The 16,977-nt window shown below is 40.3% G+C and overlaps 1 protein-coding gene and 1 long non-coding RNA gene across 3 annotated transcripts in view; one reads left to right on the top strand and one right to left on the bottom strand.

The window, feature by feature from the left end:
* The window catches only part of FAM91A1 (family with sequence similarity 91 member A1), a 29,364-nt gene extending 18,731 nt beyond the window's left edge, over positions 1–10,633 (top strand). For both annotated transcript variants that reach the window (XM_072999297.2, XM_072999298.2), the window contains exons 17-24: positions 639–773; positions 1,381–1,494; positions 2,257–2,329; positions 3,559–3,708; positions 4,342–4,449; positions 5,636–5,759; positions 5,901–5,970; positions 6,813–10,633. In XM_072999297.2, coding sequence (XP_072855398.1) covers positions 639–773; positions 1,381–1,494; positions 2,257–2,329; positions 3,559–3,708; positions 4,342–4,449; positions 5,636–5,759; positions 5,901–5,970; positions 6,813–7,028 — 990 coding nt within the window. In that variant the 3' untranslated portion in view covers positions 7,029–10,633. The remainder of the gene's footprint in view (positions 1–638; positions 774–1,380; positions 1,495–2,256; positions 2,330–3,558; positions 3,709–4,341; positions 4,450–5,635; positions 5,760–5,900; positions 5,971–6,812) is intronic.
* The window catches only part of LOC144588586 (uncharacterized), a 404,395-nt gene that overhangs the window by 276,033 nt on the left and 111,385 nt on the right, over positions 1–16,977 (bottom strand). The window lies entirely within an intron of this gene.

The raw sequence follows: 16,977 nt of genomic DNA, 5'->3' as shown, positions 1-16,977 counted from the left end.
GTTGTGGCATGTGTGTGGCACCTGTTGTATTCTTTCTTGCAAGCCACTTAGTAGATATGGCCTAGATCCAAAGGCAAAGTGTGAATCAAGTGAATAAGTTTCTTAATAACTTAACAGACTGACTTCTCAAATGATTTGGCTGAGTTTTACCTTCTCATGATAGTTGGAAGCAATATACTGTCTACTTTTCTTGCGTGTGTGCGACTTCACCCCTGTGAGCATCCACAAATTTGCCCCCCCCCCCATGCTGTGTTCCATCGAGACTGGAACGTAACGTGATCACTGTGCAGAGGATGAAGGCAGCTGTGCGCAGGGAGGCAGAGACATGCACGCATGCGTGCACGCACCCAACTTAGCGGGAATCTTGGTTGGAAAACAGCTGTAATACAGGTTCCCAAAATTATTCATTGATACACATTGATACACTGAGAATATGAAACTTAGCTATAAATTCCTGTAGTGCGACATGTTTTCTGTATTGCTATCATCGCCTTTTAAAAACACTGGTGCTTCTTTGTAAGACCAGGAGGGTAAACGCATGTGCTGACAAAATAGTATCTTCCAAAGATTGTAAGAATATCATGTTTTCCATTCTTGCTTCAGTGACACTTATTACTGCTTTTTAAATCTTTCCATAGCATATTGGGCCAGCTATTCCAGAAGTTAGCTCAGTATGGTTCAAACTCTACATTTATCACATTACTGGACAAGGGCCTCCATCTTTGTTGTTATCTAAAGGTACAAGGCTTCGGAAACTGCCAGAAATCTTTCAGGTAGGTATAACATGTTTGGGGAAAACAAATGTTTTCTGTAATGGAATTGTTTCTAGAGTGCTTTATTCCTTGTGTTGTAGTACAGAGAGGTGATATTTAATCTAGGCTAAAAGCCCTAAGCAGTTTAATTTTCTAATTCACCTGGCCTTTTGAAAATAAGGAAACAGATGCCATTCAAAAAACATCTTAACAAACTTTATATGCAGCAGAAGAAACTAGAATGCAGTAAATTCAGATAATTTCAAAACAAGAGTTCAAGATAGGGGGTTTAAGAAAAACGTTTGTATTTGGTCAGGATGTCATTATAGTCCAACTATTTCTTCAGAATGTACTGAATTAGAATCAATTAGACGAATACTCAGTAACAGAGTTATAGGGATAGCAGTAACAAACTCAAATCTAGGGAAATTTAAATATTTTTCCACCAAACAGAAAGGCCAAGGCTTTTTAATTCACCCGTCAAGGCTGAAAAAAAAAATGAGTTTAGGAAAATCTTGCTTGCACAATTTGCAAAAGACTATAGATGCCAGAGGATGTTATTCTTAATAGAAATCTTTAGTCATCTGAATCTTAATATGATTACTGTGTTTTCAATTCTGCTTTGTAGGGTTATGACCGCTTATTAATTACGTCTTGGGGGCATGACCCAGGAGTGGTCCCTACTTCAAATGTGCTGACCATGTTGAATGATGCTTTGACTCATTCTGCTGTTCTGATTCAGGTAAGGGATACTTATAAAGTTCAGCTGTGAAGTGAGAATCCACCCAGCGCAAAAGAAGTCAAACTTAATCAAAAATATTCTGATTCAGCTAAACTGGGCATAGGGAGAGCTATGTTAAAAATCGATTCAAAGACAAATATAGTTTGAAAAAATGTGATGAGGCCCAAGACTGCCATTAGAAATCTGAATACTGATGAACATCCCCCCCCCCGCCCTTACCATACTTCTTGGGGTAAAGAATCTCCCATTGAAACATGCTGTAATTTGATGGTCTTTATGGTTGAAAGAATGCTGACATTTGTTCCCTTAACTTTTTCTATGGTCCTCTAAATCAGTGGTCCCCAACCTTGGGCCTCCAGATGTTCTCAGACTTCAGCTCCCAGAAATCCTGGCCAGCAGAGGTGGTGGTGAAGAACAACTGGAGGCCCAAGGTTGGCCTAAATGGTGCAACCATCAGCACCTGAGATGTCTATGCAATTCCTTTCATAGAACGTGATTTTTATGTGGATGAAAGACCATGGTATCTCAGGAAACACCCAGAATACTTGGTTCTTCTGGCAATAATTTTCCATCTCCTCTTAAAACACACAGATTCTTAGGGATCTTGAAATTATTTTATAAGTCAGATTAGGGACATATATATCGTAGTAGGCCTACATCACCAAACATTTCTGTGACACAAGTCTAGGCACCTTTGAAAATGAAAAGATGAAGGTGGTTACGATGTTAATTTCATGGATTAACTTTTCTCTTGGTGTTCAGGGACATGGGGTGCATGGTATAGGAGAGACCATCCATATGCCATTCCCATTTGATGAAACAGAACAGCAAGGAGGTAAACTGCACTGTATTATGTAGACTGCTTGGTTTGGACAGTGTGTGCACCATTGCATCCTCAAAACATAAATCTTACCACTTAGAGTAACAGGGTGTTATTTAAAGATAAATAACTAGCCAGTTTGTCCTCAGAAGTATATATATTTTACTCATTTATTCATTTTGTTGGTTTATTTATCTGTTGCCTGGGACCTGAGAAGACTTCCAATATAGTTTTAAATATACATAATAAAATACAGTAAATTTCAGATATTAAAATAGAATTATTATTATACTGCAATACAATTAAAACAATGTATGTATTGTTACTAAAATAATAGTAATACATTACAAAAAATAAGGCTAGCACATCCAATTAAAACCCTATTGTTAGAAGACTTTCTTGCCTATGGGCTCCTTAAATAAGGCAGAGTTCTTTCCTATACCCCACTGCCTGAATCTTTTCTGACTGGAGATTGCAGGGATTGAATTTGGGGCCTTCTGCATGTGCTGTGCTACCGACTGTGGCTGTCCCTTGGCTTCTGGCTCCATTTTTGAGTTACACTTCAGCTATGAACATCCGAATAGTATCCATAACCTGTTTGTTGGTCTATCTGTTAATTATTTTCATTTACGTTCTGCCTTTCTCCCAGTTAGGCTGGATCCCAAGTTATTTTTTAAAAAAACTAAACGATAACACAATAAATTGTGAGAATAAAGCAATTAAATACTTAAAATATTTATTTTCTGAAATAACATGATTCAGACAAATAATAAAACCTAAAGAAATTGATGCCATAGAACTCTGGAAAGCACTGTGTACACATGAATACCAAAACTGAACATTTTTATCAGATACCAGTAGTTCTTGAAGTCCTTTTTTCCAGAACTTTGCATTGTTCTGCATCTCTTATTTTTTTTTTGTTAGGGAGGAAGGAAGGACCTCCAGCTGTTTCTGGATATCTCTGTTACTACAGAATCTGAACATTCTGACTGATGACCCTAGTACAGGTTTGACATATCTTTGGCCCTCTAGATTTTTTTGAATGACACCTCCCAGAATCCCCAGCCTGTACTGACCAAGAGAAAAGGCTGTGGACACTGTAGTCCGAAACATCAGGAGTGCCAAAAGTCTGCCACCCCTGTCCTAGTGGTTGACCTGGTTCACAAAGCTGTCTAGCCTTCCTGTTAAGTGGTTTATTACAGTAGCCTTGTGATTTGATGTGCTGCTGTTTGGGTTTTGCCTAGAATTTTCTCGTCTCAACATGGGTGTTCATGAAGCGCTGAAGATACTGAGGGAGAAGATGGATTTGCAGCACTTCTGTGGCTACGTAACCATGTTGAACCCTTTTAGTCACAGTGCGAACAGAAAGCTGAGTGATGCTTCGGATGGAAAAGGTTGGTCAACAATTAATCTTCCTTATTTGATTTGGCTGCTGGTAGTATTTGTGTTTGTTCCATGCTGTGAAAAGTAGTTGAATGGCAGTGAGCAGCCCTGAGCATCCTGTTGAACAGAGGTTCCCAACCTCTGGTCCGCAGCCCGGTGCTGGTCTGTGGCCTGAGCCAGACCAGGCAGCAGAGACAGACCTCTCACCCCTGCATGCAGTCACCCCTGTACAGCTGATTTGTGCATGTGCACGCACTCCAGCGTGCCCATGGGAGTGCTGCGCCGCCATTTGCTCATGTGCGTGGCCATTCACGGGGCGTGAATGGCCGCCTTTCCCAGCCAGTCCATGGGGTGAAAAAGGTTGGGGACCCCTGCTCTAGAATGTAGCTCAGAGCCCCTTGTGTGCAACATCATCTCTGTGAGTGGAAAGCATCCTGGCAGAGCCTATCTGAAATACAAGAATGTTCCTGTTAGAGAAGCACTTCTGTACTGAGACACAGGAGAAAACTTGGCACGTAAACAGAAATATCTGTGCTATTTGGAAGTTGGGTCGTGGCAACTGGACTTCTTTCCTGTTAGGTTGAAACGTTTCGCTACTCATCCAAGTAGCTTCTTCAGTCTGTGCTATTGTTTTTTCCTCTTAGGTGAGCCTGAGCTGGCCCTGGGCTCAGATGTAAATGGAAGCACAGAGTCGTTTGAAATGGTCATTGAAGAGCCATCCATAGATCCTGTGGCAAAGCAAAACCCTGAAGGTAATGTTTTTAAAATGGGAATGGATTTTACTTTCTGGGAAAATGAAATTGTCTGCTCTGTCAGGAGATTACCTGCATTTTTCCGTGTATAAGATGCCCCCATGTATAAGACGCCCCCCAATTTTTTAACCCAAAATTAAGAAATCTAAGTGGGGCTTAGCAAGTGGAGGGGGAAAATGGGACAGAGCCCTGCAGGATCACTTTGATTCCTCCTTTCCCCTCCATTTGTTTTTATCTCTACTCAGCTTACTTCTGTGCATAAGATGACCCTCAATTTTTAGTCTAAAGATTTTAGATAAACGTTTTGTCTTATATATGGAAAATATGGTAAATTTCTGTCTGTTGCTACTGTGTGGCATTTATATCACCTCAGGAGTATGCTTTGTGTTGTGCAGAATGATTGAAGTGTGGGCTAGTGACAGTGTGGCAAGTAGGTAAGCATCCTTTGCATCATAATCATCATAAATTTTAGAACTGCAGAACTGGAAGGGACCCTGTGGATTATTGAATCCAGCTCTTGTCAAGGAGGCACAGGGGGAGAATCAAATTCCCAACCTCTGGTCTGCAGCCAGTGACCTAAACCACTGAGTGGTGCATAATTTAGGCATAGAATAGCCTGCAGAAGGATACAGGGCAACACACAATGAAAGCTAGAGTAGGAATCAGTGAGTTCAGGAGAGAAATGTGTGGCTCAGCTGGTTCCCTGACATACTTGGTACATGACAACCCTTCTTTAGTTGAAATCACAAACAGTGGTGGGACCTTTCTAGTTTTCCGTTTTCTCCCACAGATTACTCCAGTAGGATGCATGTATATGTCATCCTTCAGGTTCCCCCAAGTTAACCAACCCAAGGAGACAGAGGGCTGAGCTTCCTCAGTATTATTTGTCTTTCACAGAGGAAGAATAAAAGTAACCTATGTATTTGAGGACTGGAATATATCTTTAGTTCAGACATTCTCCAGCCCAGATCCCTCCAGAGGTTTCAGTTTAAACATCCTATATAATCCACAACCACCAGGGATGACCATCATCCATATGGGCCAGGAATGGTAGGAGCTGTGATCCAAAGCTGCTGGAGGACCTGTGTTAGCCCTCCAGCTGCTAGAGGTGACTTCAGTTCTGGGTAAACAGTTGGACGTTCTTTGCAATTCAGTTCCACCTTGTCTTTTGCCTGTATCTGTACAGTTCCCACAACCGAACTGGAATGGGTTCCCTTGGAATTGTGCTTTGGAATTCCGCTCTTCAGCTCTGAATTAAACAGGAAAGTCTGCCGAAAAATTGCAAGCCATGGACTGTGTAGCAGAGAGAGGTGAGATTTTGTTTTGGTATAATACAGGCTCACAGACTGACAGAGATAACAATATAGAAACATAGTTGATTAGTTTGTATCTTGATCACACAAAAGCCATTTATATGAAATTGTCATTTCTTCCCTCTCCTCTTTTGACAGCCTTCAAAAACTGTTACATTCCAGTAGAAAACTTTCTCTACAGGTTCTTAGCTTTGTTCATTCATTCCAGGTAATTTATTTATTTTAATACCCAGCCTTTCTCGCAGAATTAGGATTTAAAGTGGCTTACAAATATAAAAACCATAGATGCATTATTTGGGTTAATATTTACGTAGAAGATCCTTATTTTTCTAAGGCAATTAAGACATAGGAACGTAAAGTTATTTCTCAGAGTTTTTTTAAAAATATCATAATGCTGATTTAATGTGGAAACATCTTTTGGGTCCTATAGTTCTATTCTCTGCACTACATTCTGTAGGGTTCATTACTTTTTAGCTGACTGCATATTTTCCCTAACTTGACCCCTTAGCAAAGGCCCATCAGTACTGTAGTGTTTGAACCTCTTTTCTGATTCCTTTGTACTCACCAGCTCCTACAATTTTAGTTTCCCTTTATTTCTGTCTTGATGGCTTGCCTGATTCGTCTCCCGTGCTGTTGATTCATCTATACTAACATCATGTAAATTAGCTAACCAAAGACTCAGCTGCTGAGTCCTAGGGTTTCGAAAGGCCCTCTGTCACAGCAGAAGGCATGATGTAAATCCAGATGGCCACAGCTGTGTTGCCTGCTGTGGACCTGGCAAGAGGGTGGACTGTGAGAGGTACAAAGAACAGTGGCTGTGTTGTATCTTTTGGGCTCTGCAGGGGAGAATTTGGGTCAACCAAAGTGCCTAGTGCACCCAAATCGAAATTGCTAGGAAATCCAGGGTAGTTCAGTTCCTTTTGATTGCACATTTGCAACAGTAGCTGAGACACACAATTAACCTGGCCCAAACGTTGGACTGTCACTTTTTGAGCATAAATGAAAACCATCTATAAATGTACTGAAGTATGCTCTCTCTTCCCACCTCAGGAAAGCATTTCAACAGTGGAATTACTTTCAGAAGTCAGTTTCTCTTGCTCTTCTACTTCAAGTTTACTTTCACATCCAGCTGCTGCGGACACAGGCGTCCCACTTCCTGCAAAGAATCTCATGTTCAAGGATGGGGTGCTGTCAGAATGGAACGGACGGTCTCCCTCTTCTGTTCTTATTGCAACCATCCCACCTGAACACCCCCAAATAGTTTGAGGGCTCACCATGTCTTGTTCACATTTTGCCTTTTTATTCCTTGGTAATAAGTTGCATTCAACTTAACAGTGCCAATCTTCTCCGAAGTGTAAATCTACAGCAGCATGACCTCTGCAATGATAGTGTTATTAAAGTGTGTAGTGTTGCACTCGACTCGGGAGAGATATGTCTTATCTTACCTTACCTGTTCATTTACTGCATGTCCTGCTGCAACCGAAAGCTTCTTAGTTGTCAGCCCGTCTCTCTTTGTATCTCAAGACAATCAATCCTTTCTTTTGCAAGTAAATGCACCCTTCGTTAGGCCTTCTGATTGTTGAATTTCTATGCTATGCATTTCTATGCCATTACGATAGAGAAGAGAAATTTTTATACACAAAGTGATACAGACCTTAAATTTTAAAATTGTATAACACGCAACAATTTTAGGCATTAGAGAGGCACAAATGGTATTCAAATAGTGTAGCAAAAAATATCTGTGACTCTGGCGATGCTATTGGGGGAGAGAACGAGGGCTGATGAGCTTCCCTACATATTAAGAATTTGGAAAGATTGGTATCGTAGTGTTGATGTTTTGTAAACAGTTTTAATCTCAACCTTAAAACCACTTCATGGGCAAATATGTAGTGAGTGGGCCAATTCCCCCCCCAAAAAAAAAACTTTGTGAAACCTCACTGGTAGAATTACACCAGAGTTAAATGTGGTGCTGCCTGAGCATAGGAGTCCTTTTTTATGGGCTGTTTTTCTTGAGCTTTGTCGTATTTGCAAATCTGCAATATACCAGAAACAAAAAAAAAAGCAACTTCCAGTCTTTTGCTCGTACCATTATTATTATTATTATCTTTTGTCCAAAGTTAAATTTAGAGCCTGCTCACACGGCCACCTCATTATGGGAGAACTGTTTAAAAAGAAGTCTGTCCACAGTCTGCCAGTTGTTTGAACCCATCGCCACCTTGGGAGCTTTGTTTATCACAAAAATGTTAATTGTGTTTCGATTGTTTCTAGATTTTTATTAATGTTCCCTTCCTAGAAGGGTAGGAGAAATGTACGCATTGTTATGGTAACAGTTAACTTTACATAGTTTATACAGACTCTGTACTGCAAGTTTTGCTAATTTGGGGGTCTTCTCAGCAGCTGTGATATGTAGATATGCAGATGAAAAAAAGTTAAAAATTAGAACCTTTGATGTCAAATCAGTGTGGTCTGAAATGTTAGGTAACCGGGCTTTGAGGGTGGACGGTATAGGGTTTTTTAAAAATGTGTATTAGCAGACTTCGATGGATATTTTGGGGACCAAGAACCCAGAGAACATTTTGAAAGATATGATAATAGGATGCAGCAGCTCCAGGATCCTCTGTGTGTGAGTGTGTGTGTGATCTTGTGTGTTTATAACAGATTTGTTATGCATATTTTGAAAAGTCTGGAAAATTGTACAATTGTTTTTCATTCTATTTGAACTTATTCCTTCTTATATGTGCGCTCTTTTTTCCCCCTTCCTATTTATATGTACCAGTTCTGCAAATGAAGGATTCAGTTTCAACTGAAAAGCAGGAATGAACAACGGTTTACCTGAATGGTTATTTGTCTGTCTGTCTCTCCCCCTTCTCTGTTTCATTCTGTTTCCCCTATAATATGAGCAGGACTCTGATGCTGCATGTGACGTAGCGCTTCACCTGGTGGAGTCAATATGCACATTAATATTTCAGGTCTTTTTTTCTTGTGGGAGATAAGAATGTAAGCAGGCCAATAGTGAGAAGCCTTGCATTGCTGTGACATGAGTATATTGAAGGTGGCTGTCATATTTAATTGAAGCAGGTGAGGTTTGATACTTGTGTATACATTATTAAATAGGCTATATGTCCTCCACCAGGGAATAAAGCTGTAGACCAGCAGGGCAATCTGAGCATGGTAAGATCACTAGCCGGCTTGTTTCTTCTGTTGAAAGAAAGCCAAGGGCCTAATCAGGTAAGGTTGTGATGTGAATTGAAACTGAGTGCAGTTCACAACCAGCAGTCTGAAATACTTTAGGGCTGATAAGAAGAATTATAAAGCCCTGCCTTTGTCTGCCCCTTTATATCTAACAGCAACATGATAGTTTATTAGACCAGGACATATAGTGACAGGTGGAAGTTTAACCCACAATGTTACTACTCAGCTGTATTTCATCTCCTATATCTGGACCCTTTATGGAGAATTTTCAGTGCAGGGGGAGAGGAGCCTTACTGAAAGTGTTTTCAGCTGCACAACCTTGTCACATCAAGGAAAAGGTAAAATGGCTTTCTCTGTCAAGTTTCATTTTGAAATCCCCCCCAACTTTAGTACTCCTGCCACAGTGACTGTAGAGAGGTGGAAACTCCCACAAAACTCGGCTTGAGTCCAATGTGCTGTTTTACTCCTCAACCCTAAGATGCCATCTTACCCTGCTTTCTAATTGTTACACCTGTTCACAAGTAAAGCTAGTTTCAAGTATGCTGTCATTTGGAAGCAGTTGTAAATGTGTAATCAAGGTGGCTTAATCAAGGTGGCCCTGCCTTTATTGCTGATCTTACCACAGTCCACTAAAAGAGTGCTGCAAACCTTACATTGGCCCAAATCCCCTTGCTTCATTATGCATGACACAAATGGAGCGATGTTTGGAGGCAATTTGCCTCAAGTTAAGAAATCAGAATAGACATTATCTGTTGTATACCAAACTGTATGGCTTAGCATGCAACTTACAATGTCTCTGATGATTTCTTGGAGCAGTTTGCTTCCAAAAAGTTACACTATTTGCCTAGTTATGCAAAGGGATTTTGGCCAGATGGGGTATGGCACAGGGTGCTTAAAGGTCAGTAGTGGCTATATTCCATGGGTGATTTGAGAGTGGAAGAGGAGTAAGAATCATTCCAAGCTATGACTGTGTCTCACTCTTGGGAGAAAACCCCTTCATTGTGGAAACCTAAGATACAAAACAGTTGCTTAATCTTTCCATCATTTATCCATCTCAACACTTTTGTTACATTTTAGATGTGAAAAAATGTATTATTCAACTGTGAATCAAGGCACAACCCGTGTTCAACCAAAAAAATTTTTTAATTTGTTGGTTCTTAATCCTTTCTTTTTATTTCCCAACAACTTTTAACTTTCTAAGAATCAAGTTTGTGATGTTTTAGGCCTCATCATTTCACAGTTTTGTCTATGTGCTTCATGAATAAGATTTATTCTGCTGCTTGAATTTGGGAATAAAGGAGGCACTCAGAAATAGTATTTTTAACTGGACTCGCCTTGAAAGACTTGAGTTTTTCAAGACTGGTTTCACTGGGATATCTTTATATGTATCTTTCTTTGTACGTACTGACTTTCTCTCTTCCAGCTTCCTCTCAACTTGAAGTTTTTCAATAGTGCTCTTATTTTCCTCTGTATTTCTTTCTCCAGTGTTTCTGACACCAGTTGTATATTTTGAAGGTTTTAAAGTGCAGGAGTCTTGACAACTGTAAAGCAACCCAGTTGCTTTGTTTCTAGTTTGACTTTAATAGTATACGGTGAAATGTACAAAAATCTGGTATTCAATTAAATTATTGGAACATATAACAAATGTTTACAAAATAAAGCTGTGTTGCTGGTCATGACCTTTTGCAGAACAGCTTGCTTATTCTATAAACGGGGAATCCTTGCTGTGAGTGAGTTCACACATATATATTACCTAGTTTGACACCAAAACCGGAATATGGAAACCCACTCGACTGAAGAGCACTAATCACAATAACATAGTGTGATTTGCAGAAAGTAAAGGTGCAAGCCAGCGTCACAGAGCAGCTCACAAGACAAAACAAAATTTTAGAATATTGATATATATAAAAGCAGTATAAAAACAAAGGAATGAAAAGAAACACTAAGGATTTAGAAGGTTGGGACACATCTCTGTACTAAGCAGAAAAGGGGGAAAAATCACTTCACTTTGAAAGTGAAGCGATTTGTAGAAAGCAGTTTACAGATGGGGCCACTCCAAAGTAGGCCTTTCCCCCACAGCCAACCACTGCATCTCACACACATGAATAACATAGCCTCCCTCCAGATGTTGGAGGAGTCCTTCAGGCATTCCAGTCCAAAACTTTGAAAGGCTCTGAAAGTTGCAGCCAGCCGTTTCAAAATCTAAATGAAAGCCAGTGCCGTTTCCAAAGCACATACCAAGTTCAAAGGTATGACTCTGGAACGATAGCCTCAGAACACTATAAATCTTTATAACACCCTTTGGTAGTTTGCATCTATGGTGGCCCATGACAGCTGACATCCCTGAAAGGGTAATTTCCAGTGTGAAATCAGATCATCCTTTCAATCCTATCAGTTCATATGGATATGAAGGCAAAAGTTGTTGAATTATTCCAGGTTGGAATTATTCCAGGCTAGACATAGAAGCTTTGTATTCATCTTCTGGGGGAAACAAATACAAAGCCCACCAGTGCAGGTGTTCCAGTTGTCCTTCCCTGCTCCCCAGAACCAGCTCCTCTGTGTGTGTGTGTGTGATATGCTAATTGTGCACATACTGTAGTCTCACTGATGCTTCCCTGTTTTCCCTCAGCTGAATGTGCAGCTGTGGAGTGGTTGGCTGCAGGGAGAGGCAAGGAAGCGCCAGCGGGACTACGTCTACCATTGGCACAATGTTACTGCTGCCAGGCATGTTCGTGCATGCTGAGAAGCCCAGTCAGTGGACCGGGCTCGTTCTGGTGGAGGTGGGGAAGGACTTGCCCGGACACCTGTGCTGGCAAGGCTTCATATTCATCTCCTCTGGGAGACTAATACAAAGTTCCGATGTCTATGCTGGACTGTTTCCACAAGCTTTGTTCATCTATATTGCTTCTATACATAAAAATCCAAGAGTTACTAAACACATGTAACTTTTTGAAGACTTATGGACACATTTCAATGACACAGAAATTAAACTTGCATCTATTAAAAACTATGTACAAATGCTTAAAATACAAAAAGAAAAGAAAAAAGAACTTAAGTTGCAGGTAAGTACTTAAGTGGGAATTCAGTCCGAAATATAGGACTGTAAAAACATAATAGAAATACCGGAGAAAATAATGTTTTAATTCTATTGTAAAAATGCAGGTGTTTATAGCCTCAAAAAGTACAATACAAAACCAAAGAATACATCTCTAAAATGTGTCATAAAAAGTAAAAAAACATTATGAATTTGAACCATCTTTAGCATGTAGTGTATCTAGACCCATGAAAATTACTTTCAGTGATCACCCGGCAAAACCATTGTGACTCTATGGAGGTAAATCCATGATTTGCTCTGTTCTGTCTCTATGCAGCTACTGCTTATGTTGCCCGATGGTGTCTGGTATCTAGCGGTGGTAGTATCTTGTGTGTTTCTCTTACTTCCCTATATTTATACTTGTCTCATACAAGGGACGTGGTGGTGCTGCAGGTCAGAAAACTTGCAGTCGTAAGATCGAATCCACGCGATGGAGTGAGCCCCCATCACTTGTCCCAGCTCCTAGTGGTTCGAAAGCATGTAAAAATGGAAGTACAGTGGTGCCTCGCATAACGATTTTAATTGGTTCAAAAAAAAAACATTATGTGAAACATCGTTATGTGAAACACCATTTCCCATAGGAATGCATTGGAAACCGGTTAATCCGTTCCAATAGGCACGGATTGCTGTCCTTAAGCGAAAAAAAAACCCATAGGAAATATCGTTAAACAATACAATGTTTCCTCCATTGGAATGTATTGAAGCCGACTCAATACATTTCAATGGCTTTGCGAAGTCAATTTTTGCAAATTTAAGTGTGTCATAAAAGAGTCAAAAATGGTTTTAAATGCTTGGATTAGCTTCTGCACCCTCTAAAATGGATGCAAAAGTTAATTTGGCTTTGATCTGACTTTTCGTTAATTTATGGTGAATTTTTCCCCCCAACATGTGACAGCTGTCAAAATCTGACAGCTCCATTGTTTCCTATGGGGGAAGAAAAAATTCACAAAATATTAACGAAGCCTCAGCAACTGTTCTAAATGCTTGGATTCGTTAGAGGACCCCCTAAGTCATGTGCAAACCTGATTTGGCTTTGATCTGAACTTTCGTTAATTTATGGTGAGTTGTTTTGTCCCCCATAGGAAAGCATGGAGCTGTCAGATTTTGACAGGTCCATTGGTTCCTATGGGCCAAAAAAAAATTCACCATAAATTAACGAAAAGTCAGATCAAAGCCAAATCAGGTTTGCACATGACTTAGGGGGTCCTCTAACGAATACAAGCATTTAGAACCGTTTTTGACCCTTCTAAGACACTTTTTAAATTGAAAAAAGAAACATCGTTAAGTGAAGCAGGGGACCTAAAATCGCATTCGTTATGCGAAGCATGGTCCCAAACTTCGCTAAGCGAAAATCGCCCATAAGAAACATCGTTATACGGTGCATATTATTTTCTAAAAAAACACATCGTTATGCGAATTCATCGCTAAACGAGGCACTTGTTAAGCGAGGCACCACTGTATATAAATAGGTACCACCTTGGTGGGAAGGTAAACAGTGTTCCGTGTCTAGTCACTCTGGCCACGTGACCACTGAGGATTGTCTGTGGACAAACGCTAGCTCTATGGGTTGGAAATGGGGATGAGCACTGCCGCCTAGAGTCAGACACGACTGGACAAATTGTCAGGGGGAACCTTTACCTTTTACTGCCCTCTAGAGTCGGACATGACTGGACTAAATGTTTACCTTTACCATACGTTTACTTTTCCCTTCAGCTGTCAATAGTTTATTCATTCATTCATTCGATTTATACCCCGCCCCCCTAGACAGCGTCTACTCGGGGCAGCTTACAAAATCATAGTTGCGGCTTGTTATAGCAAATTGTTAACCTATGAAACACATCTCTTAAAATTTCTGTGGGAATTTACATTGCTTTTACCAGCCTAGCAACCCATTGTCTTAGCAAATCATGATGATGGCAAACTTCAGTCACAGCACAGCATTGTTGTTCTGTGACTTCAGCAAGCTGCCCAGAGCATAAATTGCTGGTGAATGAATTCGGTGAGGTACCGATGGGTTGCATTTTTACACTCCTCTTAATTATTTTTGCACACTATATATACAGATCACATGTATAATGTGATAATGTCCAGTGTCAAAAGCTGTAAATATATTTTTTGACCAATTACAGTTTTGGAGCCACCTGGAAAGGTAAGTGACATAAGATCTGTAATGGCTGTATTTTATCTTGTACTAGATCAGGCTACTGATCCATCAAGACCTGGCGGTGGCACTCTACAACAAAATATTGCAATGTAAGGATCCCAACCTGTCCAGCATCCCCTCCTATTCCCCCCCTTTTTTCCTCAGTTTTTACAGGCTGGATTTGAGGTTTTTCTTCTCAGAGTCCTTTATTCTAAATAATGTTTGCAAGTCTCAGGATAACCCCAGTTCTGCTGATAGCTCTCTTGTAACGACTGGTTCCCCATTGGCTACATAGATAAATACAAGTAGTAGGGATCTATATATTTTTGTTTCTTTCCTTTTAGAGATAATATATACTTACTATCTTTTTCTTCACTTTTGAGATGTTGAGATACTGTAGCTAGGACTGAAATACCTCCATCTATCCTGGCCTAGTCATTATGAGATAAACACAGGTCATTTGTGTTAAAACAGCAAAAGGCTGAACTGGATTTAAGGCAGTGATGTTGGAAAAGAAGAAAGAAACCTTCCTCTTGAGTCTCTTCCACAATCAAATTGCTAGATCTGGGACTTTCATATTTCTTGAATTTCAGTCCCCAAAATTCACCAGGAATTACCCCAGCCAGAATTCAGGGTGTTTCAGCCAAGAAATTAAAGCTCTCACTGGAGTTTTCAGTTATGGATGAGGAATGAAGCCTGTGAGGAAGGAGGAAGAAATGGGTGGGACAGACTAAACTCCATGAGAATTGCAAGGATTAAGGGACTGGTAGTCCTTCTGCTCATTAGACTCTGTTTCTCAGAGAACTACCACTCCCTTAATCCTTTGCTGCTCATATAGAGTTTAGTCCCTCTTATTTATTTCCTCCTCCCCCCCCAGTCATAATTGCTGCTGGACCCTTCATTCTTTAACTCCGGTAAACTGTAAAGTGCTGTAAGGACTTTGCTTTTTTGGTCAACGCTTGCAAAATTCTAGCTAGGGGAATTCCTTGGTGGGGGCATGAAGTCCAATAAATATAGCAGCCTATACATGGCCTTTCTTGTACAAAACTATTGTGACCCCTGCTTTTGTACATGAGCAAGTGGGGAGGGCAGAGAACACACCGTGCAAATAGTTTTTGGGATGGCGGGCATTTAAATTGAAAGAGAACAGATAGAAATTGTGGAGTTTCCCTTCCCAGTGCAACAGCCTCATCCGAATTCTCTGTCCCTACTCTCTTTTCTTACACTACCACCCACCATTTACACCAAGTCTGTTTATAATTTAAAAGCATCAGGTTCAAAATCATTGACTAAGGGTCTGTCACCATTGGCCTTAGTCCTTTTATCAAGGCAGCTTTCAGAAGTTGAAGTTAAATCAGGACTGTGGAACTTGACTCTCGCCAAGGTTTTGCCACAATGCAAGCAGCCAGCGGTTCATCCAGGTGGCCAAGGGGGTTTAAGGTTGCTCACCCTTTGAACGGAAACTTAGCATTCTTCACATAAATTATCAGAGCCCACTTAAGAGCCTGTTTCCTGAATAAATCTGGGTCCAAGTTGATCCTGACAGAAATTTCAGCTACCAATGTGTGCCTTAAGCATCTTTCAATAAAGGTTATCATTCCCAAATCCTGGAAATGGGAGAATCTTGGGATTTCTTCAGCTCCAGCATGCAAGTACTGTATTTTTCCATGTATAAGACTATATTTTTGTCTAAAATCTTTAAACTAAAAATTGAGGGTTGTCTTATACATGGAAGTAAGCTGAGGAGAGAAAAACAAGTGGAGGGGAAAGCAGGGATCAATGCTATCCTGGAGTGCTTTGATCCCTTTCCCCCCACTCTTGTTAAGCCCCATTTAGATTTCTTAAGTTTGGATTAGAAAAGAGGGGAGCATCTTATACATGGGGGCGTCTTGTACATGGAAAAATACGGTATTTAAATCTGGTTCTCCACATGAAATGCATCTCTCTTCTTTTATCCTCCAACCCAAACTGGATGTCCACACTCTTGGTGTTTCATCAGAATTAGTGGTGATTAGTGATTTAGGACAAAGCATAGTAAATCTGCCTCTTGGCCTTTACTTCAAAGTTTTTTTCCCTCCCTGCTATTATATTGTTTTGGCCAGAACTTTAGCTCTTTCTGGAAAATGTGTCAGATTTTTTCCCCCTTGGAGAGCCTCTCTCTGTGTCAGTTAATCCTTTTTTCACAGCTAGTGCACTTCTTAACACTTAGCTTCTCCTTGCATTTGGTGATGGTGTGTCTCTGTAAAACTCCAAGCACCTCCTTTAACTTGAAGGAAGGGATCCTTAGTGGCTGGGCAGGGCTTTTGATTAAGATGTGTACATTTACAGTGCAGCCAAAAGAGTCTTTCATACAGAAATAAGAAAAAAGAAGCAGGGATGTTTCATAGTCTGCTACTTTGGGCAGTTCCTGCAAAGCCTACAACTATAATAAGGACATAGTGAACACTCAAAAATGGTCTTCTCCTCAATTAAAAAATTGTGCCTTGTCATATCAGACGGCCCATTGAAGAAGCAGTCAAGCATATTCACATGTGAACAAAAAGAGCATGACTTTTTCCCATCCTCATCAACATTAGTGATGATGATAATGGGAATATTTTCTTCTAACTATAATTTGCATTTAAACAGACCAAAAAAAAAAAGCGGGGAGGGAACAATTCCACACACGCAACCTCTTGCAAGCTCATACTAATGGGAGTTGTTCTTGAAATGTTTCATTCCAACTTGTGAGAATAAAATAAGTGAAGATAAATTCCTGTAAAGGCCAAAGGATCAGCTGTAGACGT

This window comes from Pogona vitticeps, chromosome 4 (assembly GCF_051106095.1).
Source record: "Pogona vitticeps strain Pit_001003342236 chromosome 4, PviZW2.1, whole genome shotgun sequence".
NCBI lineage: Eukaryota > Metazoa > Chordata > Lepidosauria > Squamata > Agamidae > Pogona > Pogona vitticeps.
The sequence above is the reverse complement of the archived record's forward strand: the minus strand, read 5'-3'. Positions and strand labels throughout refer to the sequence as shown.